The sequence below is a fragment of the Heloderma suspectum genome, chromosome 2, assembly GCF_057233095.1.
Source record: "Heloderma suspectum isolate Gila_16-S chromosome 2, 16-S_ref, whole genome shotgun sequence".
In the NCBI taxonomy this organism is placed as follows: Eukaryota; Metazoa; Chordata; class Lepidosauria; order Squamata; family Helodermatidae; genus Heloderma; species Heloderma suspectum.
In genome coordinates this window covers 157,423,247-157,449,195 of record NC_139459.1, presented here as the reverse complement: position 1 = coordinate 157,449,195, position 25,949 = coordinate 157,423,247, and the positions used below count along the sequence as shown (strand labels likewise).

The window sequence follows — 25,949 nt, the reverse complement described above, 5'->3', positions numbered from 1 at the left end:
TAAATAAATTATATTCTAACTTAAGGGCAATATATGGTTACTGGAAATGAATTGTAGGCATGCTTCCTTGCTATAAGACTGATGATATGATATTGAAATGTAAGGTTGATTATTTATGCTGTATTGAATTGCAATACTGCCAATGTTATAGGTATAATTTCTAAGTAGAATGGGATCTGAAGCCCGTGTGTATTGGAGTTTAAACTTAATCCTTTTTTTAACAAAAAGGGAGAGAAAAAAGAAAAAAAACCTCCCCCCCTTTTCTTTTCGTTATTGCTGTGTCCTCCTAAGAATATTGTATTGTTGGGAAACTGTAGTTACCGATTAGATTGTTGGTGTTGTTTATTTCATTTATAAAGAGAAAAATAAAATAAATATTTTCCAAAAAAAAAAAAAAAAAGAATTCAGCCCTCGGGCTTAAAGAGGTCCCCCACCACAGAAAATGGGGGAACTGGCCACTGGTGCTGGATTGGGGCTGGCACTATCGTAGCTCTTACCTTATCAAGAAAATGTTGGTCATCTGGAAGGTCTTTAATTAAGGGCACGTTGCAAAAGGCTGAGCTGAGTGAGAGATTAACTCAGGGTGCCTGCCAGCTACTTACCAAAAATAAATTTTATACTTTTTGCTGACAATTCTCCGGTCCTTTCTGGATAAATCGGACAGATGGAGGAACATCTAGAATGAGAGAGAAAGAGAACTTACTATCTTGTGATACTTGAGAGGACTATAAACTAGCAAGGGTTCAAGAAATTTTGAGCTGAGAAGGTGCTTGTCGACCCCTCAAGTCAACAACATGAAGCAAAACCTCCTCCCTTAAGGAAAGGGAGACAAGAGAACTTCCGGGTTTTAGTTCTGTAATGTTACCAGTGTGTGCTCTGTGCAGGCACATATATCATGTATTTGAATGCACTGAGACCAGAAAGAACTTAAGAAAGAACAACTTAAGGCCCCAAAGCTCCATTGACTTCTTGCATGGGTTTATTTCCTTTGGTGGTAAACGGTTTGAGGGGAAGTGATCTCAGAAAATAAACTAGAGGGATATTGGAATTCCTCCCAATGAAATTCCTAAACATGGCTACACCATTTGTGTGGATAATGCAGAGTCCTCTGCACACCAGCATGCATTCTCACTTTGGCAAGGGCAGGAGCACCACCAAGAAGACCAGGAGTAGCATGGAAGATTTCTACTCTACTTTGAATTCTAGTGGGCTGCCCTGCACTTTGGCCTCCCTGCATGCTGCCTCCCACCCTTCTGTCAACAAGGGAGGAGAGGAATGCTGCCCTTCACCTCTAACAGCCAGAATTAATTGCCAACATTCCCTAAAACTACTCCACTGCACAGTTCTTATTGTTTAATTTATTTTTATAATATTCCACAGCTAGGCTCTCTGAATATTTATGGTAAAATCTAATACAATGAAATAAGACATGTAATAAAAAACAATGAAGTACAGCTCATGAAATAAAAATAACAAGGGCTCCAGCTAAAACTCTTATTAAATTAAAAAGCTCTTTGGAAGAAGATTGCAAGGAGGACGAGGCAAGAGGGGCCAGCTCTGTCAGTCTTGACCTCCCTGACATCACCCTAGTTGCAGCATTTGGATTAGACCCATGCTCCAAGTGGAATGTCCTGCTGCCAGAGAAAGAACTTCTAGGCTCTTTCCCCATAAGAACCTGCCTTGGCAATCATGCTGAGCACTAAATGCGCACACGCTTGGGGAGTCACAAGGGAAGCAGTGGAATTAACAGCAGTGAACTGAGGACTGCTGTAAAGAAAAAGATAGGAAGATTTTCTGACATTGACATCAATGGGTATACTTAGAAGCCTAAAAAGGTAAAAGGTAAAGGTGTCCCCAACCAGTCGTGTCCGACTCTAGGGTGTGGTGCTCATCTCCATTTCTAAGCCGAAGAGCCAGCACTGTCCGAAGACGCTTCCGTGGTCATGTGGCCGGCATGACTGAACACCGAGGTGCATGGAACGCTGTTACCTTTCCCGCCGAAGCGGTACCTATTTATCTACTTGCAATTTCTTGCTTTCGAACTGCTAGGTTGGCAGAAGCTGGGACTGAAGACGGGAGCTCACTCCGTCACGCGGCACTTGGGTCTCCAACTGCTGTCCTGCTGACCTTCCGGCCTGCAATTCAGCGTCTTAACCACTAAGCCACCACGGCCCGTTACTTAGAAGCCTACTGCTTGTAATTGGGGTAGTTATAAAGCATGAATTTGATTTACAGATTATTTTGAGAGTTAAATTAACTGTCCTGAGAAGAACTGATTAACAAACCCCTGGAGTTTGGATTCACCATTCTTTTCTTGGTAGAGTTGATCAACTTAATAGCTGTATGCTGTTTCAGTTCATTGTTACTGAGCCTTGGTCAACTCATCAACATTAATACAGCTAACTTCAAACAGATCTGTGAGGGAATGAATTAACACTGAAGCTTAGTTGATTCATACAACAACAAAAAACAAACATTAGGGAATTAGTCATCATTAATTCATTTCCTCACAGATTAGTTTGCTTTAAAATTAGCTGTGTTAAACTATCTTTTGTTTGTTACATCTACTTTATTTAGTCTTTAGTCATGGTAAACTATTTAATACCATACCTGTGTATTAACATATTAACTGCTGTGAGAAAGAATCAACTTCTTCTGGAGTTAGAAATTTGCTGTCAATCCTGGAAGATTTGAATGAATCAGCATTTTTTCATGTTCTCTCTGTGTGTTTTGCCTCTGTTCTGACTTGAGGTTCTAGTTTATTATCTGAATAGAATTGATATTAATGGTTGAGAACATAGCTAATTATCCATTAAAGTTTTTATTTCATTTTATTTTATTCTTTTTGTAGAGAACTGAGTGGAATATTATCAGTCTCCTTTTTCTCTATTTTGCTTAATTGGCATTAACTGAGTAGAATTATACTCTGTTTTAATGGTTCTAATTAAATTAATAATTGAATGAAATGTTTTGTTTAATATTTTGTAATAATAATAAAAATAATAATGTATTGGTAAGATTATGGGAGGGTATATTATTATACAGTGATAGTCATTTAATCTGTATAGCTTAAATTGAACAAATTATAATATTTTTGATATAAAATTTATCCATTTGCAATATTTTAAAGGGTATTTTTCAACAATAACTTATGATGCAATCTTAATATTCTATTGGAAACGTTTATGTAGATATACCCATCTAGCTAACAACAAAATCTGAGTAATGGGAGACTGTAAAAGCCTCCATCCTCCTCTGGACCTTCCTGGCTCTTGCTGACAGGGCACTGGACAGAAGGAGGGCTCTGAGGGCTCTTATAGGTTTCAAGACACTAAAGTAACAAGTAAACAGCAATCCTGTAAACTAGAAAATGTTAAGAAATAGCCAGAAGATCATTTTAGAAAGATTGGAAAAGAATGAATCAGATATTAGATATGTGCATGTGGCACATGATAAATGTTTGATAAATGCACACATAATGGAAGACAAATTAAAAGAACTGGACAGTAACAGCAGAAGATGCCACTTCAAAATAAGAGAATTTAAAGAATGAGAAGAGGGAGAGAATTGATTGACATATTTGGAAGAACTGTTTGTTACTATTTTAGGATCCAATTTTGGAGAAAACATGGTCTCGTGGGTCCAATCCTTCACGTACACACTCTGGCATTCTGACACAGGACATCCCAAATCAGCAAGACTCTTTTATTGTAGCAAATCCCATGGTAAAAGCTTAATGGTTACATTCTTCAGAAATCATATAGCTGGTGAGAATTAGCTATAGGCTCCATAAGTAATTCCAACACAATCCAAAGCTAATAACTGTAACTGTGTCAGAGATCCAGAACTTGGTTTCCCCATTGCAATCTCTATGGCTCGAAACAAAGGACAAGGGGCTCGAAGGATTCCTGGCATAATTCATCCCAGGCAATCCAAGACAAGAGTTTCCAAATACAGGGTGAGGGGCTTGAATTATTCCTTGGGTAAGCCATCCCAGTCAATCAAACACAAGAGTTCTAGAAAAAGATCTAAACTAATCCACACACGTAGAGGTTTAGTCTAACCTTGAAATCTTAGTTGAAACCTCAGTGCTACATGGGTCAAGCCCTATCAAATCCAAGAGTCTACACAGGTTCAAGAGTAAGTCATTCATTCATTTTTATTTAGTAGTGGGCCATAGGCCATTCACAAATACAAAACAACTAAAACAAATTAGAGCAGATACAACCTGAGGTCAAAATCTGAAATGGTTAAGACTAGAATATATTCACAGTACATTATTTTAAATTCATTTAAATTAATGTAGAATATACTGCTTCCACATTTAAATGGATAATTATGATCTGAAAATTAAGACAGCTAAAAGACTGTCTTAATTTTAAAAACAAAGCATCCCCAAAACAGTCAACTGCATTATCAGAGATAAATTTTGCACGAATTTCCAATGCTACCAAAGCAAAAAGAGAGACCTTGTGAGTTACGGTGGGATCTGTATCGGACAGAAGATAGAAAATCTTCTCTGGAACGGTGTTACAGTACCGATAAGAAAACAGAACCCAGAAATTTAGACCTTGGTTCAGAATATAAAGGGCAGGACAGCAAATAATGTGGCAGATCTTCAATCTCTGGGGCATCACAAGTACATAAACGGTGAGCCTAAGAAATTTGAGAATATCTGCCGTCGTCAATCATAGCTGTTGGCATAGTTTGAAAACAAAGAGCTGTAAAAGCTTGCCTAAGTTTTGGGAAAGTAAGCTTTGTCAAATAGGCAGCTCTTTGGTGGTCATATTTGTAGAGCCTATACCATTTTGAAAATTTTGAGTTATTAATGGCCTGTCTGTCCAGGAAAACACTGTGACCAAAGATACATTCACGAAGCCTCTCTTTTGATTTCAGAGTAGAAAATATATCAACTGAGGTGAAATAGGATTGTAGTGAATTATAATATCTTGAGCTCCAGAATTTACAATTTAACAGCTGTTCATAACATAATTTGGACCAAACCTGGACAGAAGATTCTTTTAAAATTCTCCAGTAATGAATCAAGGCACAGTGGATACAAGCTCTAATGGAGGGAAGACCAACCTCTGCCCAAACCGAGGCAGCAGGAGTGCCAGGAGGCAAAATTAAAAGTTTTCTAAGAAATCTATTTTGAAGGGCCTCCAATTTGACTGTTAGAGAATCATCCCAACCCCAAACTGCAGCCCCATATAAATTTGGGCAATTACCTTACCCCCCAAAATTTTCAGAGCTGGATCAACTAAACTGCCTCCCGCAGTATGATAAAATTTAAGCATGGCTCCAACAGTTCTTAAGGCCATTACTTTAGTTGCTACTACATGAGCTTTCCAGGAAAGATTTTCTGTAAAATGAATGCTAAGATATTTAAACTCTCAGCAATGATCAATCTGATGGCCAGGGGCATTCCTAGGTTTTTAAAAGATCCGGGGCACAGGCCCATAACAAAAATGTGCGCATATATCCAAGTCTAAGCGCACGTCTAATGTGTGTGTGTGTGTGTGGTGTGTACATGCGGTGTGCTTGTGTGTGCGTACAGATTACATACATACATAAGAAGTGTGCACTGACCCTCCACCCCACTTCAACTCAGACCCCAATTCAGCATTTTGGAAAACATCCCGCTTCTGCTCGGGCCAATTTGTAGTTGGACCACTTCAGCTCAGCACCAAACCTGAGTCAAGGTTTGGAAAAATGAGTCTTTATGCTTCCTGTTGACTACCATGGGAAATTAGAAAAAAAAATGTAACTTTTTTCTCTTGGTCAGAACTGGATGGTAATTTCAGGCACAGTAGCCCCCTAGAAGGAGATTACACCTGCCCAATGTCAGAAAAAAAAATAGGTGCAGGGTTTATATTTTGATTTTCTTTTAAAGGGAACTACCAATAACATTTTTATTAGCTGGAAGAAGTGGATAAAAATTTCAGGAATCATTGCCCCATCAGAGGAGATCACGTCTGCCAAATTTCAGAATGATAGCCACAAAGGTTTTTGTGCAAGGGTGGCCTTGACATTTTGAGGTCTCCAAAGAGGACATATTTATCTCCCTATGTTCCTTGTGGACCATTGTTATGAAAATTACAGACAGCCTACAGTTCTCCCTAAGTAAGAAACCAGCAAAGTTTCAGAAGGATAGGTGCAGCAGTTCTTGTGGAAGGGGAGTTCTCCAATTTGGGGAAGGGAGTGATTTGCTTTCCCTTCCATTCACTCCTTCCCCAACAGTTTTTAGGTAAATTTGTATGAAAATGCACAGGTCATTAGAGGTGTCCCCTAGGCAAGAAACCTGCAAAGTTCCTGAAGGATATACATGCATGCAAATTTAGAATTACTAGAATTTATTTACATTTCACCAGTGTTAGCAGCAGGGTAATGTGGGTGGGAAGGTGCTATTGCACTCATGTCCTGCTCGTGGGTTTCCTATGGGCATCTGGTTGGCCACTATGTGAACAGAATGCTGGACTAGATGGACCTTGGTCTGATGCAGCACGACTCTTCTTATGTTCTTAAATATAGAGTGCCTCTGAGCATGTGCAGAATGTTTTTCTTTCACCACTGAGCACTTACATTCTCCCCCTACCAATTCTATTCTCCTCCATGCAACCATCCCTCATCCTACCATCCTCCAGCAACTCTTAATCAAAACAGATGTCTTGTTTTGTGCAACTCCTCTCTACCTCCTCCTTCTTATGCACAAGCTCTCATTGTATCTTCCTCCCCATAACTTCATTTGTGCCAAGACTTCACCAGGATTCAGCCAATGAGTCTGTTTTCAAAACTAGGGCTACGTTATGGAGAAACTCTGAGCATGTACTAAGTGCCTTTCCCTCACCACTGAAGCTAGAGTTCATGCAAAAAAAAACCCCAAACCCACAAATGACAAAACATGCATAAAACTGAGCTGAAAGGGTAGTCAATTCATTAGACGGAATTGGGTAGGCACTGTATTAAGCCTGCAGTACCATGCTCACAACTCAGGACTTATTTCTGAGTAAACATGCAGAACATCAAGGTGCAAACCTCCCTGCAAAAGTAACTTGTGCTGGAATCCTATGCACCCTTTCCTGAGGGTAAGCCTCATTAAAAATAATGGGACTTCTGAGTAGGCATACATCGAATTGCACAAATTATCAATATTTAACCTTTCAGAGGAACATAGGAAGCTCACATATACTGAGTCAGACCCTGGGTCCATCTAGCCCAGTATTGTCGACACTGACTGGCAGCAGCAGCTCTCCAGGGTTTCAGGCAGGATTCTTTCCTAGCCCTACCTGAAGATGCTGGGGACTGAACCTAGGACCTTCTGCATGCCAAGCAGGGGCTCTACCACTGAGCTACAGCCCTTCCTGTTGCTGCATAATGGCAACTGACAAACAAAACAGCCCCAGATTTGTTTCTCTGTGACCATGTGAACCCACTCTTCTCAAAGACTTGCGTGAGGAGGAGAAAAACCAACCCTCTTGTCTGTTTGTACAAAGTCAAATACTGTTCAGAACTTCTCTTGCCTGCTAAAGAGAATGCTCTTTAAAAATTCCCCAAGATATGCTCTGGATGCAATAAAGAAGAGAAAGAAAGAAAGAAAGAAAGAAAGAAAGAAAGAAAGAAAGAAAGAGGGGGAGGGAAGAAGAAAAGAAGAATGGTGATTGGAAATGTGCATGGGGCTGGGGGGTAGAGAGAATTCCCTAAGCCAAGTGGCTCCTTTCAGAGAGGTAGTACTTCAGAGGAATTTAGGAGGCTGTGGAGGGTTTGTAAAGATTGCATGTACTTAAATGAATTTTATGAGGTGAAGTGGCTGAGGGCTTTTTCTAGCTTTTCTAAAACTGTAGAACCTATTTAAAAGCCCCAGCAGTTTCTCGATCATGACGCCACATAGTCCTAACCCTCCCTTTGGGGTTATTTGAGTCCTACAGCTATTTAGGAGAAATTAAAGTGGAGGGGGAGAAAGAAGTTTCTGGAGGCTGATTGGATCCTTTGCTGTACTGAAGCTATTAAACTTCTGCAGAGGCCAACGGTTCCAGTTTGGGGCAGTAAAATCAGATGCCATGTGAAATACCAGTATTTCACATGGAGCTCTTTCTTCCCTTCCTTCTCCGGCTTCAAAATTTCATTGCAGGCAAGCTCCCAACAATGGGCATGTAAGAGCATAGAATCATAGAATAGTAGGGTTGGAAGGGGCCTACAAGGCAATCGAGTCCAACCCCCTGCTCAATGCAGGAATCCAAGTCAGAGCATCCCTGACAGATGGCTGTCCAGACTCGTCTTGAACGCCTCCAGTGTGGGAGAGCCCACCACCTCCCTACATTATTGGTTCCATTGTCGTATTGCTCTAACAGTCAGGAGGTGTTTCCTGATGTTCAGCTGGAATCTGGCTTCCTGTTACTTGAGCCCATTCTTCCATGTCTGCACTCTGGGATGATCGAGAAGAGATCCTGGCCTTCCTCTCTGGAACAACCTTTCCAGTACTTGAAGAGCGCTATCATATCTCCCCTCAGTCTTCTCTTCTAAACATGCCCAGTTCTTTCAGTCTCTCTTCATAGGGCTTTGTTTCCAGTCCCCTGATCATCTTTGTTGCCCTCCTCTGAATCCTCTCCAGTTTGTCTGCATCCTTCTTAAAGTGTGGTGCCCAGAACTGGACACAGTACTCCAGATGAGGCCTAGCCAGTGCTGAGGAGAGGGGAACCAGTACTTCCCGGGATTTGGAAGCGATGCTTCTATTAATGCAGCCCAAAAGAGCATTTGCCTTTTTTGCAGCCACATCACATTGTTGGCTCATATTCACCTTGTGATCGACAACAATTCCAAGATCCTTCTCGCTTGTAGTGTGGTTGAGCCACGTATCCCCCATCTTGTAACTGTGCATTGATTTCTTTTTCCTAGGTGCAGAACTTGGCATTTATCCCTATTAAATGTCATTCTGTAGTTTTGTGCCCAGCGCTCCAGTCTATCAAGATCATCTTGAATTTTGTTTCTGTCTTCCAAAGTATTTGCTATCCTGCCCAATATTGTGTCATCTGCAAATGTGATCAGCATTCCCTGCACCTCCTCCTCCAAGTCATTAATAAAAATGTTGAAGAGCACTGGGCCCAGGACTGAGCCCTGCGGTACCCCACTTGTTACCTCTCCCCAGTTTGAGAAGGTCCCATTGATAAGCACTCTTTGAGTCTGAGTCTGTAGCCAACTGTGGATCCACCAGATCGTTGTTTCATCTAGCCCACTTTGAGCGAGTTTGCTCATCAGGAGATCATGGGGCACTTTATCGAAACCTTTGCTGAAGTCGAGGTATATGATGTCTACAGCATTCCCACAGTCCACAAGGGAAGTGACTTGATCAAAAGATGAGATCAGATTTGTGTGGCAGGATTTGTTCTCGACAAATCCATGTTGTCTTCAAGTAATCACTGCATTGTTTTCAAGGTGCTTACAGATGGATTGCTTTATCACCTGCTCCAGAATTTTCCCTGGGAGTGATGTCAGACTGACTGGTCTGTAGTTCCCAGGTTCCTCCTTTTTACCCTTTTTGAAGATAGGGACAACATTAGCCCTCCTCCAGTCCTCTGGCACTTCACCCATCCTCCACGATTTCTCAAAGAGAATAGACAGTGGTTCTGAGAGTCCTTCTGCCAGTTCCTTTCTTACTCTAGGGTGCAGTTCATCTGGCCCTGGAGATCTGAACTCATTCAAAGTAATGAGGTGTTCCTTGACCATTGTCTATCGATCTCAAGCTGCAATCCTGCCCCTTCAGCCTGTTCTTTGCCTTTGCCAGGGGGCTCATAGACCCTCTTTTGGGAGAAGACTGAGCCAAAGTAGGAATTGAGCACCTCAGCCTTTTCTTTGTCATCTGTTATCATTTTGCCATACTTATTTAACAGCTGAACAACCATTTCTTTCCTCTGTCTGTTACTATGCATGTAGCTGAAGAAAGCCTTTTTGTTGCTTTTAGCATCCCTCACTAGCCTCAGCTCGTTCTCAGGTTTAGCCTTCCTGATGCCATCCCTGCAATTCTGTGCTACCTGCCTGTACTCTTCCTTTGTTACTTGGCCTTCTTTCCACTTCCTATATGTGTCCTTTTTTGTTTTCAGGTCATCTCTAAGCTTTCTGTGAAGCCACACTGGCTTCTTCTGTTGTCTTCCGCCTTTTCTTCTTGTTGGAATTGTTTGTAATGGTGCCTTGAGAATTTCCTTTTTTAAAAGCTCCCACCCATATTGGACTCCTTTTCTCATTAGTGTCGCTTGCCATGGGACCTTACTGATCATTGTTCTGAGTTTATTAAAATCAGCTTTCCTAAAATCCATGGTATGCATTTGACTACTCTCGGCTTTTGCTTCCCTTAGAATCAAGAACTCAAGTATAACATGGTCACTTTCCCCCAGAGTTCCTGTAACTGCTACTTCATCCACTAAGTAATCTCTGTTGGTTAGGATCAAGTCAAGGATAGCCAATCCTCTCGTTCCTTCCTCTACTTTCTGTAGGAGGAAGTTATCCACCACACAAGTCAGGAATTTCCTGGAGGGGCCAAGTCTTGCAGAATTTGTCTCCCAACAAATATCAGGGAAATGGAAGTCCCCCATTACTACTACATCACGCTTCCTTGAAACATTGGCTATTTGCTTTTCAAAACTTTCACCTTCGTCTTCTCCTTGGTTGGGTGGCTGGTAGTAGACTCTGACCACCATGTTCCTTTTATTCTTTGCTCCATTTATTTTGATGCAGATGCTCTCGATGGGGCTACCAAGCTCATCCTCCTGTATTTCTGTGCAGAGATATGTATTTTTCACATACAGTGCAGCCCCACCTCCCTTTCTGTTCCTCCTGCTCTTTTTGAACAAGTTATATCCCGCAATTGCTGTATTCCAGTCATGAGAGTCATCCCACCAAGTCTCAGTTACTCCCCTCTTCTATTAAGAATCATGGGCCACGGTGGCTTAGTGGTTAAGACGCTGAACTGCAGACCAGAAGGTCGGCAGGACAGCAGTTCGAGACCCGAGTGCCGCGTGACGGAGTGAGCTCCCGTCTTCAGTCCCAGCTCCTGCCAACCTAGCAGTTTGAAAGCAAGAAATTGCAAGTAGATAAATAGGTACCGCTTCGGTGGGAAAGGTAACAGCGTTCCGTGCACCTCGGTGTTCAGTCATGCCGGCCACATGACCACGGAAGCGTCTTCGGACAGCGCTGGCTCTTCGGCTTAGAAACGGGGATGAGCACTGCACCCTAGAGTCAGACACGACTGGTTGGGGACACCTTTACCTTTTTATTAAGAATCATAGAATAGTAGGATTAGAAGGGGCCTACAAGGCCATTGAGTCCAACCCCCTGCTCAATACAGGAATCCAAGTCAGAGCATCCCTGACAGATGGCTGTCCAGCCTCGCCTTGAACGCCCCCAGTGTGGGAGAGCCCACCACCTCCTTAGGTCATTGGTTCCATTGTCATCTTGCTCTAACAGTCAGGAGGTTTTTCCTGATGTTCAGTCGGAATCTGGCTTCCTGTCACTTGAGCCCATTATTCCGTGTCCTGCACTCTGGGATGATCAAGAAAAGATCCTGGCCTTCCTCTCTGGGACAACCTTTCAAGTACTTGAAGAGTGCTATCATATCTCCCCTCAGTCTTCTCTTCTCAAGGCGAAACATGCCCAGTTCTTTCAGTCCCTCTTCATAGGGCTTTGTTTCCAGTCCCCTGATCATCTTTGTAGCCCTCCTCTGAACCCTCTCCAGTTTGTCTGCATCCTTCTTAAAGTGTGGTGCCCAGAACTGGACACAGTACTCCAGATGAGGCCTAACCAGTGCTGAGTAGAGGGGAACTAGTACTCCCTGGGATTTGGAAGCTATGCTTCTATTAATGCAGCTCAAAAGGGCATTGGCCTTTTTTGCAGCCACATCACATTGTTGGCTCATATTCAGCTTGTGATGGACAACAATTCCAAGATCTTTCTCGCTTGTAGTGTTGTTGAGCCACGTACCCCCCATCTTGGAACTGTGCATTTCATTTCTTTTTCCTAGGTGCAGAACTTGGCATTTATCCCTATTAAATGTCATTCTGTTGTTTTCTGCCCAGCGCTCCAGTCTATCCAGATCACTTTGAATTTTGTTTCTGTCTTCCAAAGTATTAGCTATCCCGCCCAATTTTGTGTCATCTGCAAATTTGATCTGCAAGAGTTCAAGTTCGTTCTGTTTGTATCCCATACTCTGGACATTAGTATATAGCCATCGAAGACCATGTGCTTCATAGTCTGTCTTTCTTCCTACATGTTTCTGAAGACTATTATTGGGCGCTATTAGAGCTGTTCTCTCCGTTGTGGTGCATGAGCCTTCGTCCATTGCTGCCCCCAACTTTACATCTCCCTTCCCCGTAGGATTCAGTTTAAAGCCCTCCTGATGAAGTTCTTCATGCTGTGGCCAAACACATTCTTCCCAGCCTTTGTGAGGTGCAACCTGTCCCTTGCCAACAGCCCATCTTCCAGGAAGTATAGGCCATGGTCCCAGAATCCAAATCTCTCTCGTCGGCACCACCTTCGTAGACAGTCATTCACCCGGAGTATTTTTCGTTCCCTTTCTATCCCTCTTCTAACTACTGGAAGGATGGATGAGAAAACTATCTGGGCCCCAAAGTTCTTGAGTTTCATTCCCAAAGCTTCCAAGTCTGACGTGATTTCTTCATAGCTCCGCTTGGCGGTATCATTTGTTCCCACATGGATGAGAAGAAAGGGATACCTGTCAGTGGGCTTTATGAGTGCAGGCAACCTTTCAGTCACGTCTCTAATCTGTCCTCCCTGGAGACAACATACCTGGCGAGTCCATGGGTCTTCGCGACATACTTGGGTTTCGATCCCATGTAGCAAGGAGTCTCCCACTACTACCACTCTTCTCTTCTTCTTGTTGTAGGCCTGGGTTTCATAGCCTCTGCTTGACTGACCTTCAGCCTCTTGCTCACTCTCATGCAGGTTCCCCTGTAATTCTTCCTCTGCAGGCTGTCCTCCAGCCTCACCCTCAAGTACCTGGAATCGGTTCCATAGCTCCACTGCTTCCACTGGTGCAGAGTGGCGTCTAGTTCTTCTTCCCCTAACTGTCACCCTTTTCCAAGGAGTATCCTCTACTCCATTTTTCCTCACCTCAGTATTTCCCACTTCTGCCTCAGCTTGCTGTTGCTCTTAAAGCTTCTAGTCTTCACTTTGCTGCTGTAGTTCCACCCTTCTGTCCAAGAACTCTTCGTGTTCTCTTATTCCCCGTAGCGTCAACAGTCGCCGCTCCAGTCCTTACTTTTTCTTCCAGCAGTGTGATCAACTTGCACTTGTTGCAGGTGTAGGCTATGTTGTTCTCAGGCAAGAAAACGAACAATGCACACACCTTGCAAGTCACCACCACTGGAGAGTCTTGTCCTTCCATAACCTCTTTTCCCTTTTTGTGTCTAGCTTTCTGATTGTTTTAGACTAGCCTGTGCCTGGTCCTCTACTCACTAGAGGTTAAAAGCAGAGTCCCACTGGTGTGGAAGTGTGTGTTACAAGAAAAATAAATTTAAAAACATCTATTAGTTACTAATCTATTAGGATTGAACTGTTTAGTACAGACCAGCTTAGGTTTAAGATTATGAATAATGGTTTGATAAGAATGTAAAGCATCTGAATCAGAGTTCAGGATTCCTTGGAGAGGTAATTTAAAAATAATGCTCTCCAGTGTCTGAGAAATAGAGGACCCAAGGTTGATTGACCAGTGAATTCTCCATTCTCAAAAATGAACTCCATCCAAGTGTTGGAAAGAATGAGGGGGACAGGGATTTAGGAGATCAATTGTTAGCAGCAAGGGGAAATGATCACTTTCAACCCTGTTGCCAACCTCAAAACTGTATATGTCAGTCAATACATTGACCAAAACTGCCATATAATCTATTGTACTGGCATCCCTGTTAGTCAAATAGGTATGGGTGTCCATAGTCTTGTCATAACAGGTTCCATGCAAGCATTGTAGGTTATGCAAAAATAAAACATCTACGACCCTCAAGCCTGACTTATATTTATAGTTTTATCCTGGGAAACTCTATCTGTAAGTAAATGTTGGGAGCAGCCACCATAGTTGGTGCCATGCACTTGTTTCGACAGGTCAACCCCAATTAAAATCCCCACATAACAAAAATCTTATATTGAGAAACTGAAACTCGAGAAGAGTCAAGGTTTCAAATGAACTGTTCCAAATGCTATTAAGACCTAAATCTCTGGACAGGGTAGGTGGAAAATAAACTTTTATACAAATAAAGGAGCCTATATACTTTCCCTTTATAAAAAGGACCTGCATGTACTGCTGAGAAATGCTAGTCAATGGTCGTATGTCAACTTGCAAATCAACTGAAATATAGTAAGACCACCACTACCACGACTTTTTACACTAGTTTTTACAGCCAGGACAGAAAATGAATAAAATCCCTGAAGGGATGGTAAATTAGTTTCATGAGCCCATGTTTCCTGTAAGCAAAGAATCTTGAATTTTTATAGATAAATGGCAAAATCTGCATCATAGAACTTGTCTCCCCAGCCCAGGATATTCCAAGGAAGTACATGTAATTGTCAGGCTGGTATAATTGTATCTATATCTTGATCACCATATATGTACCCATTACTAGAAAGTAAAGGTTGTACTAGAACCAAAGAACTGGTGCTTTTACATGGTAATTCTGTGCCGTGCTCAGGAGATTCCAAGAAGCGTCAAGCTGTCCACTGTTGTGCTAGTGTATAATCATGAGAAAACTAATATTACTTAGGTGACTGAAATTTATCAGTGTCCCCAAGAGCAACAGGAGGATTGACTGTTTGATGGGAACCGAACTAGACCATCACTCAAATGAGGATTTGACACTACTGTAGCTGAAGAGATAAATCTAGAGGTTCTCATGCTCAAGAGAGTGCTTCTTAAGGTCCCCAGCCTATCTATGATAGATATTTTTTCAGTAAAAGGGAGAGTGGCAAAAGAATCAATCAACCTTTCTTCTGAAGAATCCTCAAAGCGCCCTATTGGTAAAGCTGAACTTTTGGGCAGCTGTGCTACTTTAGGCTCATCCTGACTAATTAGGTTGTGAGTGAGATCTTCTAACTTCCTAGGCAATCTTGTTATAACTGTTGTATTTGAATTTGAAGCCTGCTTTCTGTGAGAGTTCAACAGGGGGAGTTGAACGGTATTGCAAAATACCTGGGTGGGGACTACCCGCCTCTCCTTCAACATCTTCTCTTTTTTTCATAATCTAAAAAAGAGTAGCAGGTGTAGCAGAGGTAAACAAGTATCTTTTAAAGAAAGAGGGTCCTAACACTTAGTAAATCAATATACTTATGGTTACATTTTAAGAGAGAGTGCAAGAAGTATGTTGCTTTTGATTTTACGTTCCAAGGAGGATGATATCTGTTAATTGGTAAAACTGCCAAACTATCTGACAAGTTTTGAGCACCAGCTGGAAGGAAGCTTTTTCCAAAAAACTGTGGTGTTTCAAAGGACCTTCTTGTACTCTTGTGAGTAAACTAAGGAACTCCTGGGGGGCTGGCCCTGGCTTGTGCTGGGTACTTAGTCTGAGAGAGAACACCTGTCTCTAAGTTGCCACTAATTTGAGTGGCAACGAGATTCTGCTTGCCCTTAACCTTCTCTTGGGGTAGCCCCTTCCCTGGAGTAGAATCAAACAGGAAATTATCAAGTTTACCACTTTTCTTAAAAGACAAAAGATTGTCTAACTTAATGTTAATATCATTAAGGAGACCGAACCATTTTTGAGACCAAACAAAACTGGTCAGCCAAAATATTTCCAAGATCAATGGCAGAATCCACAACATCAGTTTTACCAGCAAGCCTCCTGAGAGAGGTGGCATATTATTGTTAAGCTCATACAAAAGCGTCTCTTCTATATTCAGACAATCAAAACTGTTAGACACTGGTATTGCATACCCTCTGGTGCTTGCACAAGTATTAGTCAGAGCAGAAAAGTGATCAATTTTGAGTTGTTTAGGATCAAGAGAAGCAAGCAAGGCTGAAGGGCTTCTAGCTCGCTTTCTGGGACCCATTGTGTAAGACTGTAAGTTCCCAAATTCCCTGCCACCACTGTCTGGTTGTCTCCACAATCCATGCACTCCTAGCTTGGGCGGCATCTCTGGATATTACCGACTATGTACTACACCTCCAGCAGTGTCTTCCTTTCTCCTTTCCTCTCTTCTCGTTGTCCTCCAAAGACTGCCAGCCACCTTCTTATTGCACAGTCTTTAGAGATTTCGCTTCTTAGTTCCTTCTTTACCTTTACAGACCCTTCAATTGCAGCAACCAGGCTTGGGTGTGAAGAGATCACAAACAGTTTGCTAGATGCTGAAATTCAAATAGCCATCAAGCTGCAACAGCTCACAGAGTCTGAGTCCACGATAAGCAGGTGAAGCAATCAGGCACAGAAATGCTCAAGACCTCCTGCTGCTATAACTGCTGTTTTAGTTTTATCTTCTCAGATCTTTCCACCTTCCAAAAGAAAAACAACCTGCAAGGTCCAAGGACAAAGCTGCACAGTGCTGGGCTAATTCTTTTAAAACAATTAAAAACAGATACAAACAGGACCATGCATAGGATTCCTAGGAGAAGTTAAAACAAATTAAAACCTGGAAATACTGGAGCTCTTTCAAACACAGCAAACTGCACAGCTGCCAACTTCCTCTGCTGTTCTCCAAGTGTAAGTCCAGAGTAATTCCACACATGCAGAGATTTCGACATTCATAGCTTCCACTTTGGTATCCCTACACCACATGGGTCCAGGCACAGAAAAGTCGAAGAATCAAGATCAGTCCAAGCCAGCAGGGCTCTGGGCTCATCAACGCTGAAGATACATCATCCATAGCAAACAAGAATTCAAGGTCTGTTAAAGGTATAGCAATACTTTTCATGGCAGGCACTTAATAATACAAAGTTCAAAGAGACAAGAGTCCAAATTGGATGGAAAGACCATGTGAAGAGTGCAAAACACCCAGACGGCAGTAAGTCCAAACAGAGAGGATTTGGGGCAGTAAAGATGAGAATGTTCCTAGCAAAGGCTCTGACCCTTGGCATCTGTTTACAAGCAAAGGTGTGGCTGCAATAGCCCTCGTCCTGAACAACTAACTGACAAGGGCTTTTAGCCCATCAATGAGGCCTCTACTCAAACACAGCATCTCCGTTCTGCCCCTCAAGAGTGATGCGTCAACCTGTCTGACATTTCCGAACCTGCTCCCCCTCCATTAGGTTGTCAGAGAGGCTGCCAGCTTCCTTACCTGTCACGGCCGAAGCTACCAGCTGGATGGAAGTAACTTAACTCCCGCCTGCTTTCCTCTGAGAACACTGACAGAGAACAGGCTGAATAGGCTCAAACTCTTCCATACAACTTCTGATCAGATTCTGGCTATAAACTTGAAGGCCCACTGCAGTAGGCCTTCAGTTAGTGGGGACTTCTTAAGATCATAAATGCCAAACCTACCTCCAGTTCTAATCTAGGTTGTTTCCAGATGAGGCTTTTATTGTGCTATCATCCTGCCTCATTTACAGAATTTTACAGGGGTTCCAGACATTGTCTTTCACTCATAACCCTCCCGTATTTTTCCACTGCTTCTTCTGTCTTTTTTCTTATCATGGAAAATCCATTAAAAAGAAAAAGATCGAACAGATGCACAATGCCTTCTAATTGGTAGTGCTAGGAGCACTCCTTCCAGACAGTCTTTCCTGGCCATAGTTGGCTATAAGAAACCTGAAATGTCAGATGCCTCCTCCCAGAAGAAGTGTACACTACACTGAAAGACCAAATGCCTCTTCGTTAAGCAATAATTTCTTCTGGGGCACACCTAGAAATTTCCCTTCGAGGACCATTCCACTGCTTGGAAAGCTTTTGTCTCCCAAACCTGTAATTGTCCTAGATACCTTGAACTGAGGGAGTCTCGTCATAGCCCTCCAAGTGTGCACGAAATTAGTTTTGCTGGAAGACAAACCTGCCTAAGTTTTGGAACTCCCAGTCTTTGCGCCTTCTAGATTCCTATGCGCTCTCTTGTGTTACAGACCAAGCCTAATGACGGATTGGTACATTTATCTCCATCTTTAACTCTTATTCTCTCAGTTTTTCAAACTGCACATTCTCCTCCTGCCTCCCCTAAAGCAGAGCAGTTCTTACACTCCCCTTTCCAGGACAGCCTTCTATAGTCAACTATTTAATTACCTTTTGTTAATATTCTCTCAATAAAACTCAATTTCTGGAAAAGCTCTGATCTTGTCTCTGTTGCTTCCTAAGTACCTTTCATGTGCATCCTGTTATCTTGACTAAACAGTCCAACATTACATGCTCGGATCATTTGTGTTTTTGTTGAAGCATGCCAGTTTTGGGGCAAACTCTACTGAATAGACAGCAGTCTGTCCTCTGGCAGAAACTAGGGTTCCTGTGGGAAATGGTTCCCCTAGCATACATGTGAGCTAAATTCCCTCAGCCATTCCTATTCCAGAAAGGCTTATTCCCTGAACACAGAGCCATAGCCTGTAGATGTGTTTCACATATCCCAGGCAAGCGTGGTAACAATGCTCTAGATCTTATAGGCAGTTGCTGTACTTCAGATGCCAGCGAGTCTTACAAAAGAGCCTCCTCAGATAATGACAATACTGCAGAGGGAAGGCGGGATATAAAGGAGGAGATATTCCTTGCATAAATAATCTGCAAGACATACCTTCGTGCGGATGACATTCTTGTCACTTTCAATTTCAGGCATGGTGTCAAAGTCACTTTCCTCTTCCACAGAGCTGTCTGTGTCAGAGCCGGAAGGTGGCTTGTGATTCAGAGATGATAACCGTTGGCCTCCACTGGAGCTTGACTCATCTGGAAATAATACAGGAATATTTGGAGTATGAGATGACTCGCTTTAGAGAACAGACCTCTTGAGCTTGTGACTCCTGAACTGAAACTCATGGAAAAGGTATGGCATTAAAGATTTGTGGCTGGGGGTGGTGGGGGTGGGGAAGCAGTGAGGTGAGGAGAGCCTAATGAGCAAGCTGCTACTGCTCCTATTACAGTAACTAGCACCTGAAGAGCCCCTTTCAATAATGCTGCGTGCATAGGTTCCCTTATAGAACCCCAAAAGCTGTGTGATTAACACAGGGGGCTCCTTCACATGGAGTTTTTATCCTGCTATTGAGATTGCTCACTCATGGAAGTTTGTGGTCCTTTTCATGACATTGTCAACCTCCAGGGCACATCCAGAAGTATTTCCTGGTTATTCCATCTCAAAAACATCCAGAAATAATGAACTATTTTAAGTCGAATTGTTACGTGATTAAAACAGCCACTAGATGGCAATGTTTCATTGAGTTAGATGGAACCTTGAAAATTAAAAGTTTCCCCTCTCAGCAATCACGTGGTCGCTGTCTGGGAACCCGCTGTAAATGAGGAAAGGCTCCACAATGGGAGGACTGCAGGTTTTTACTTTAATATAAAAGCAGTTAAGTCCTTCAAAGTCTGCCAAAGAGCCTGGCTAGGCAGCAGGTAAATAAAGTCAGGTTGCTTACCTGCAACTGGAGTTCTTCGAGAGGTCATCTGTGCATTCACACATATGGGAATGCACAAATGACCACTGTGCAGAGCTTCGATTCAGGAAACTTCTATAGCTAAGAAATTTTGGTGGGAACCCCACCCCCACAATCCCACTGCGCATACTCCAGCGGGGTTCCCACTCAATCCCTCAGTTCCAAGGAGACTGCTAATTGCGGCCCCTTAAGACCAAGGAACTCCAGTACCAAAACTAAGATGATCTTGACACCGAAGCAGGGATGGTGGGTGGGTTGTGTGAATGCACAGATGACCGCTTGAAGAACTCCAGTTACAGGTAAGCAACCTGACTTTCTTCTTCGTGGTCTCTGTGCATCACACATATGGGCGAATAACAAGCTTACTTACCCTGAGGTGGGTTGTTGTCCTAATCGAAGAACCTCTAACAGCACTGTCCGGCCGACGGAGCAGTCCTTTCAGGCCTGAACGTTGAGATGCTTGACAAATGTGGAAGGGGTAGCCCAGGTTGCAGACCGACAGATATCCGGTATCGAAACCCCTCTCTGAAAAGCCACCAATGTTGCTGTCACTCTGGCTGAGTGGGCCCTCACTGGACCAGATAACGCCAAGCCCTGTAGTTCATAGGAGAGCTTAATAGCTTGAACTATCCAAGATGCTAAATGCTGGGATGAAACTGGGAGTCCCTTCTAGATCCTCCATAACAGACAAACAATCGCTGAGATTGACAAAACAATTCCGTTCTTGCTTTATAGAATGCTAGAGCTCTGCAAACATCCAGTGTGAGAAGATGCAAATCTGCGGTAGTGAGTGGCTCAAACGGTGTTTTGGTAAGTGCATGTAGTACAACAGATACACTCCATGTCGGTACTAGAGGTTTAAAAGGAGGAACGAGATTTCTAATTCCCCTCATAAACTGATGGATCAAAGGATGTGAGGAAACTGAGGAAACATTGTAAACAAGCCGGGAAGCCAAAATGGCTGCAAGACAAACCTTCAAAGAACTTTGGAGTCCTTGCTCATGAAGCGAAAATAAAAACTTCAGAATATCCTGTATAGCACAACAGACAGGATCAAAGTAATTGTCCCTAGCGAAAAGTGTAAAACGTGTAAATTTAATGGCACAGGATTTTCTTGTAGGAGATTTCCTAGCTGCCTGTTGAATAGCTGTAGAACAGACTGTAGAACAGATGCAGGTAAGTCTATCTGGTCTACTGCTGGATTCTCCATGCCGTGAGGCATAAGGTCAGTAAATCTGGATGTGACACCTTGACTTTGTCCCTGGACAACAGTGCTGGTGTCAACGGGAGTCAAAGGTAATCCCCTCTGGACTGCTGCAGGAGCTTGGAAAACCAAGGCTGCCTGGGCCACCACGGTGCAATCAGGATGCCCTCTGCTCCGTCTTTCTCCAGTTTTGCAATCACCCGTGTGAGAAGAGGAAAGGGTAGAAACATGTACAGGAGACCTCCCCTCCAATTCCTGGCAAAAGCATCCCCGAGAGATCTCACACCTCTGCCTGCACAGCTGCAGAAACAAAGGCATCCTGCATTTTCCTCCAATGCGATGGGCGACCCCACTGGCGGAACAGGCAATTGTGGATGCTCAGACTGAGCTCAGATTCATGGAAGAGTGGAAAAGAATGGCTCAGACGGTTGGCCAAGATGTTGTCTTTGCTTGCAATATGCATCGCCATAAAGGTGATGTCCTGTGCAATGCACCATTCGAAGATTTGTATTGTCAGTCGAATCAATGGCATTGAATGAGTCCCGCCTTGTTTGTTTAGGTGGAATACCACCATGGTGTTGTCGGACACGATTGCAACACCGTGGTGTTGTCCGACACGATTGTTGTCGGACACGATTGAAGCGAGTGCAGTGAGCACCACAGCCTGATGAGATGTCTGTCGTGACTGTCAACATTGGTGTGGGAAGTTGAAAAGGCAGGCCCCTTAAAAGGTTGGATGACACAGTCCACCACTGAAGGGAAGCCCAGACTGCAGGGGTAAGCTGTAGTCTGACTCTCTGGGAGTCTTGCCGCAGGTCAAATACTCTGATAAACCAGTTTTGCAATGTCCTCATGTGGAGGCGAGCATATGGGACCACTGCAGTTGTAGCCGCCATCAGTTCTAGTAGTTTCTGTACTGTGTAGCCTTGTATGGTATGGCAAGCTAGAACTTCTGACGCAAGTCGCATTAGCACCTGTGCTCGACCCCGAGGAAGAAATGCACGACCTACCTGGGAATTTATGGAGGCTCCAATGAACTGGACAACTTGGGATGGCACTAAGAATGATTTTTCCATGTTCACAAACAAACTGAGGTCTTCTAACAGTTCCAGCAAAATTTGGATGCTTTCCAGCAGCCGGGTCCTTGACTGTGCAACTAGGAGCTAATCATCGATGTAAGGATAGATCTGGATCCCTTGAAACCTGAGATGGGCGCACACCACGGCCATGCATTGTGTGAATACCTGTGGAGCTGTAGCGAGCCCGAATGGCAGCACCTTGAACTGGTAGGCAAGACCATCAACTGAGAGGCAGAGAACACGCTGGCTGAACTCCTCTATTGTGATATGAAAGTACACGTTTTTCAGTTCGATGGTTGTGAACCAATCTCCCATCTGTAGCAAGGGTAGGATCGAAGTCAATGTGGTCACTCTGAACTTTCTGGGTGGAATGAACAGATTGACCCCTCTGAGATCCAGAATTGGGCGAAGTCCACCATCCTTTTTGGGCACTGCAAAGTATTGGGAGTAAAAGCTCTCATGCAGCTCTGTTGGAAGGACCAGTTTGATTGCTCCCTTTGAAAGGAGTTTGTTTATCTCTTCGCGAAGTAGTGGGGATGACAGTGCTGATGTGATGCCCGAGACAGGGAAAAGAGTGTTGAACTCGATTCTGTAACCTCGATGAATAATAGCAAGGACCCACAAGTCCGTTGTTATTCTCTGCCATGATGGAAAAAAAGTTGCGAGGTGGGAGTGGAAAGGGGGAAGATGATCCCTGGGAAGAAGTGGTTCCAGGGGACAGTCAAAGACGTTGCTTCTTTGTAAAGTCAGGCGAAGCAAACTGGCGTTTCTGTTGGAAACCTTCTTGCTGTTGCACCACTCGATCCTGATGAGGTTGAGATTGAGTAAAAGCCAACTGTTGATACCAGTGGTGTTGTCTAAATGGCGGTGGAGCCTGCGAGAAACCCATCTTCCTTGCCATATTCTTGGCCTTTTGAATAGTATCCATGGCCTCGTCAGTTTTGGAGTTAAAAAAACCCTCACCATCACAAGGGAGGTCTTCGATACGGGAACATCCCTCCTGTGCAAGGCCCGCTGACCTCAACCAGGCATGTCTGCGAAGCGCGATAGCCCCTACCATAGCCTTGGCATCATAATCAGCTTGGTGTCTGGCAGTGTTAATTTGCTGCCTTGCTACCTTCGTGGCCTCTGCTTGAAAAACTCTTGTCAGTTCACATTGATCATCCGGTAGGCAGTCAAAGAATCAAAGAATAGTAGGGTTGGAAGGGGCCTACAAGGCCATCGAGTCCACCCCCTGCTCAATGCAGGAATCCAAGTCAGAGCATCCCTGACAGATGGCTGTCCAGCCTCGCCTTGAACGCCCCCAGTGTGGGAGAGCCCACCACCTCCCTAGTTAATTGGTTCCATTGTCATATTGCTCTAACAGTCAGGAAGTTTTTCCTGATGTTCAGCCGGAATCTGGCTTCCTGTAACTTGAGCCCATTATTCCGTGTCCTGCACTCTGGCATGATCGAGAAGAGATCCTGGCCTTCCTCTCTGGGACAACCTTTCCAGTACTTGAAGAGCACTGTCATATCTCCCCTCAGTCTTCTCTTCTCAAGGCGAAACATGCCCAGTTCTTTCAGTCTCTCTTCATAGGGCTTTGTTTCCAGTCCCCTGATCATCTTTGTTGCCCTCCTCTGAACCCTCTCCAGTTTGTCTGCATCCTACTTAAAGTGTGATGCCCAGAACTGGACACAGTACTCCAGATGAGGCCTAACCAGTGCCGAATAGAGGGGAACTAGTACTTCCCGGGATTTGGAAGCTATGCTTCTGCGTTCTGTGATTTGCAGCCACATCACATTGTTGGCTCATATTCAGCTTGTGATCGACACTAATTCCAAGATCCTTCTCGCTTGTAGTGTGGTTGAGCCATGTATCCCCCATCTTGGAACTGTGCATTTGGTTTCTTTTTCCTAGGTGCAGAACTTGGCATTTATCCCTATTAAATGTCATTCTTTTGTTTTCTGCCCAGCGCTCCAGTCTATCCAGATCACTTTGAATTTGGTTCCTGTTTTCTAAAGTATTAGCTATCCTGCCCAATTTTGTGTCATCTGAAAATGTAATCAGCATTCCCTGCACCTCCGCCTCCAAGTCATTAATAAAAATGTTGAAGAGCATTGGGCCCTGTGGTACCCGACTCGTTACCTCTCCCCAGTTTGAGAAGGTCCCATTGATAAGCACTCTTTGAGTCCGATTCTGTAGCCAACTATGGATCCACCAGATCGTTGTTTCATCTAGCCCACTTTGAGCGAGTTTGCTCATCAGGATATCATGGGGCACTTTGTCGAAAGCTTTGCTGAAGTCGAGGTATATGATGTCTACAGCATTCCCACGGTCTACAAGGGAGGTGACTTGATCAAAAAATGAGATCAGATTCGTCTGGCAGGACTTGCTCTTGACAAATCCATGTTGGCTTCAAGTAATCACTGCATTGTTGTCAAGGTGCTTCCAGATGGATTGCTTTATCATCTGCTCCAGAATTTTCCCCGGGAGTGATGTCAGACTGACTGGTCTGTAGTTCCCAGGTTCCTCCTTTTTACCCTTGTTGAAGATAGGGACAACATTAGCCCTCCTCCAATCATCTGGCACTTCACCCATCCTCCATGATTTCTCAAAGATATTAGACAGTGGTTCTGAGAGTTCTTCTGCCAGTTCCTTGATTACTTTAGGGTGCAGTTCATCTGGCCCTGGAGATCTGAACTCATTCAAAGTAATGAGGTGTTCCTTGACCATATGCCTATCTATCTCAAGCTGCAATCCTGCCCCTTCAGCCTGTACTTCGCCTTTGCCAGGAGGGACATAGACCCTCTTTTAGGAGAAGACTGAGCCAAAGTAGGAATTAAGCACCTCTGCCTTTTCTTTGTCATCTGTAATCATCCCTTGGGGAGCAGGAAGACATACACTGAGCATCCCGGTCATCAGGCTTTGGGGACTAAGCCTGGGGTAGTGGAGAAAGAGTTTTGCCTTCGTCTGGGCTCTGCGTAACTAATGTTTCCAGAGCCAATTGGTGAGACAGCTGTAAGAGACACCTCAGACCAAGTGCCAGCAATGCAGCAGAGAGTGTCTGTATCAGTGGCGGTGGAGGCAGCGGTGGCATAACTATCTCCTGTGGTGGTGGCCGACCGAAAGCAGCTGATGAATAGGCGTCAGGGTCGCGTCAATAATCACTGGAGTAAACATAATAATCGTAAGGATACTGATGAGGTCAATAATAGTTCCAATCACCCACCTGTAATGACGTGGCGAAGAATGAGACCCATCTGATCCTCTTTCCCAATCCGAGTGAGGGGAACAAGATCCGTCTCTGTACTGAGGCTGTGGAAACTCCGGTGGCCACTCTACCCTTCAGGAGTAGGCAGAGTAAGCTGAACACAGGGAAAAATCTCCATGCTGAGTATGCATTTGGTCGAACCCGACCACTCCTTGATCCCGGTGTCAGTGTCAAATCTCTAAGCTCCCCTTTCGACATGGAAGGCATTGGTAGTACTGTGGTCAATATCGAAGGCACTGATCTAACATCGCCAATCAGCACCAATATCGAAGGCGCTGATCTAACATCAGAGGTGGTTCCGGCAGCCGAGCTGTGATTCCAGGTCACGAAATGAGCTTTTTTTCCTCCTTCCCCTTCTTCTTTCTCTTTCTGACTTTGGATGAGTGAGAAGATCTCGCCTTCTTTGACAACTTTTTAGCAAGGAAAATTACCAAGAGCGGCCCAGGGTTTGAGGGTCAGAGTGGCCTGTGGTTAGAGCTGGAGTTGACTGGGTAGGCAAACTCACCGACTTCTTAGAAACCTCTTTTGGAGGAGCTTTATCTGTGCCCTTAGGCTGACTTTTTGGCTGGCCTGAAACCGACGCCATGGGCTATTTAGGGGCGTCTGCTGCTTTCAGGGCCTTTTCCCACAGGATCGCTTTAAGTCTATCAGCATGATTTTTTCTTGCCTGCTTAGTAAACGACATACAATGATGGCAGGCCTCCACGATATGACCTTCACCCAGGCAGAGAAGGCACAATGAGTTCCCATCCGTGGAAGGCAATTTTCCCCTACAACACATGCACTTTCGGAAAGGGGCCTTAACAGCCATATGCCCAAAGGAGCCAAACGATGGAGGATTGCAAGACCGAAATAAAATTGTAACCAAAA

The 25,949-nt window shown here is 43.9% G+C and overlaps 1 protein-coding gene and 1 pseudogene across 2 annotated transcripts in view; both read right to left on the bottom strand.

Annotated features, from left to right (window-relative positions):
* The window catches only part of SIDT1 (SID1 transmembrane family member 1), a 315,540-nt gene that overhangs the window by 151,284 nt on the left and 138,307 nt on the right, over positions 1-25,949 (bottom strand). For both annotated transcript variants that reach the window (XM_084835330.1, XM_084835331.1), the window contains exons 12-13: positions 18,691-18,839; positions 603-676 (exon numbers count right to left, since the gene is read on the bottom strand). In XM_084835330.1, the coding sequence (XP_084691456.1) occupies positions 603-676; positions 18,691-18,839 (223 nt within the window). The remainder of the gene's footprint in view (positions 1-602; positions 677-18,690; positions 18,840-25,949) is intronic.
* Positions 13,929-18,279, bottom strand: LOC146352976 (uncharacterized; annotated as a pseudogene).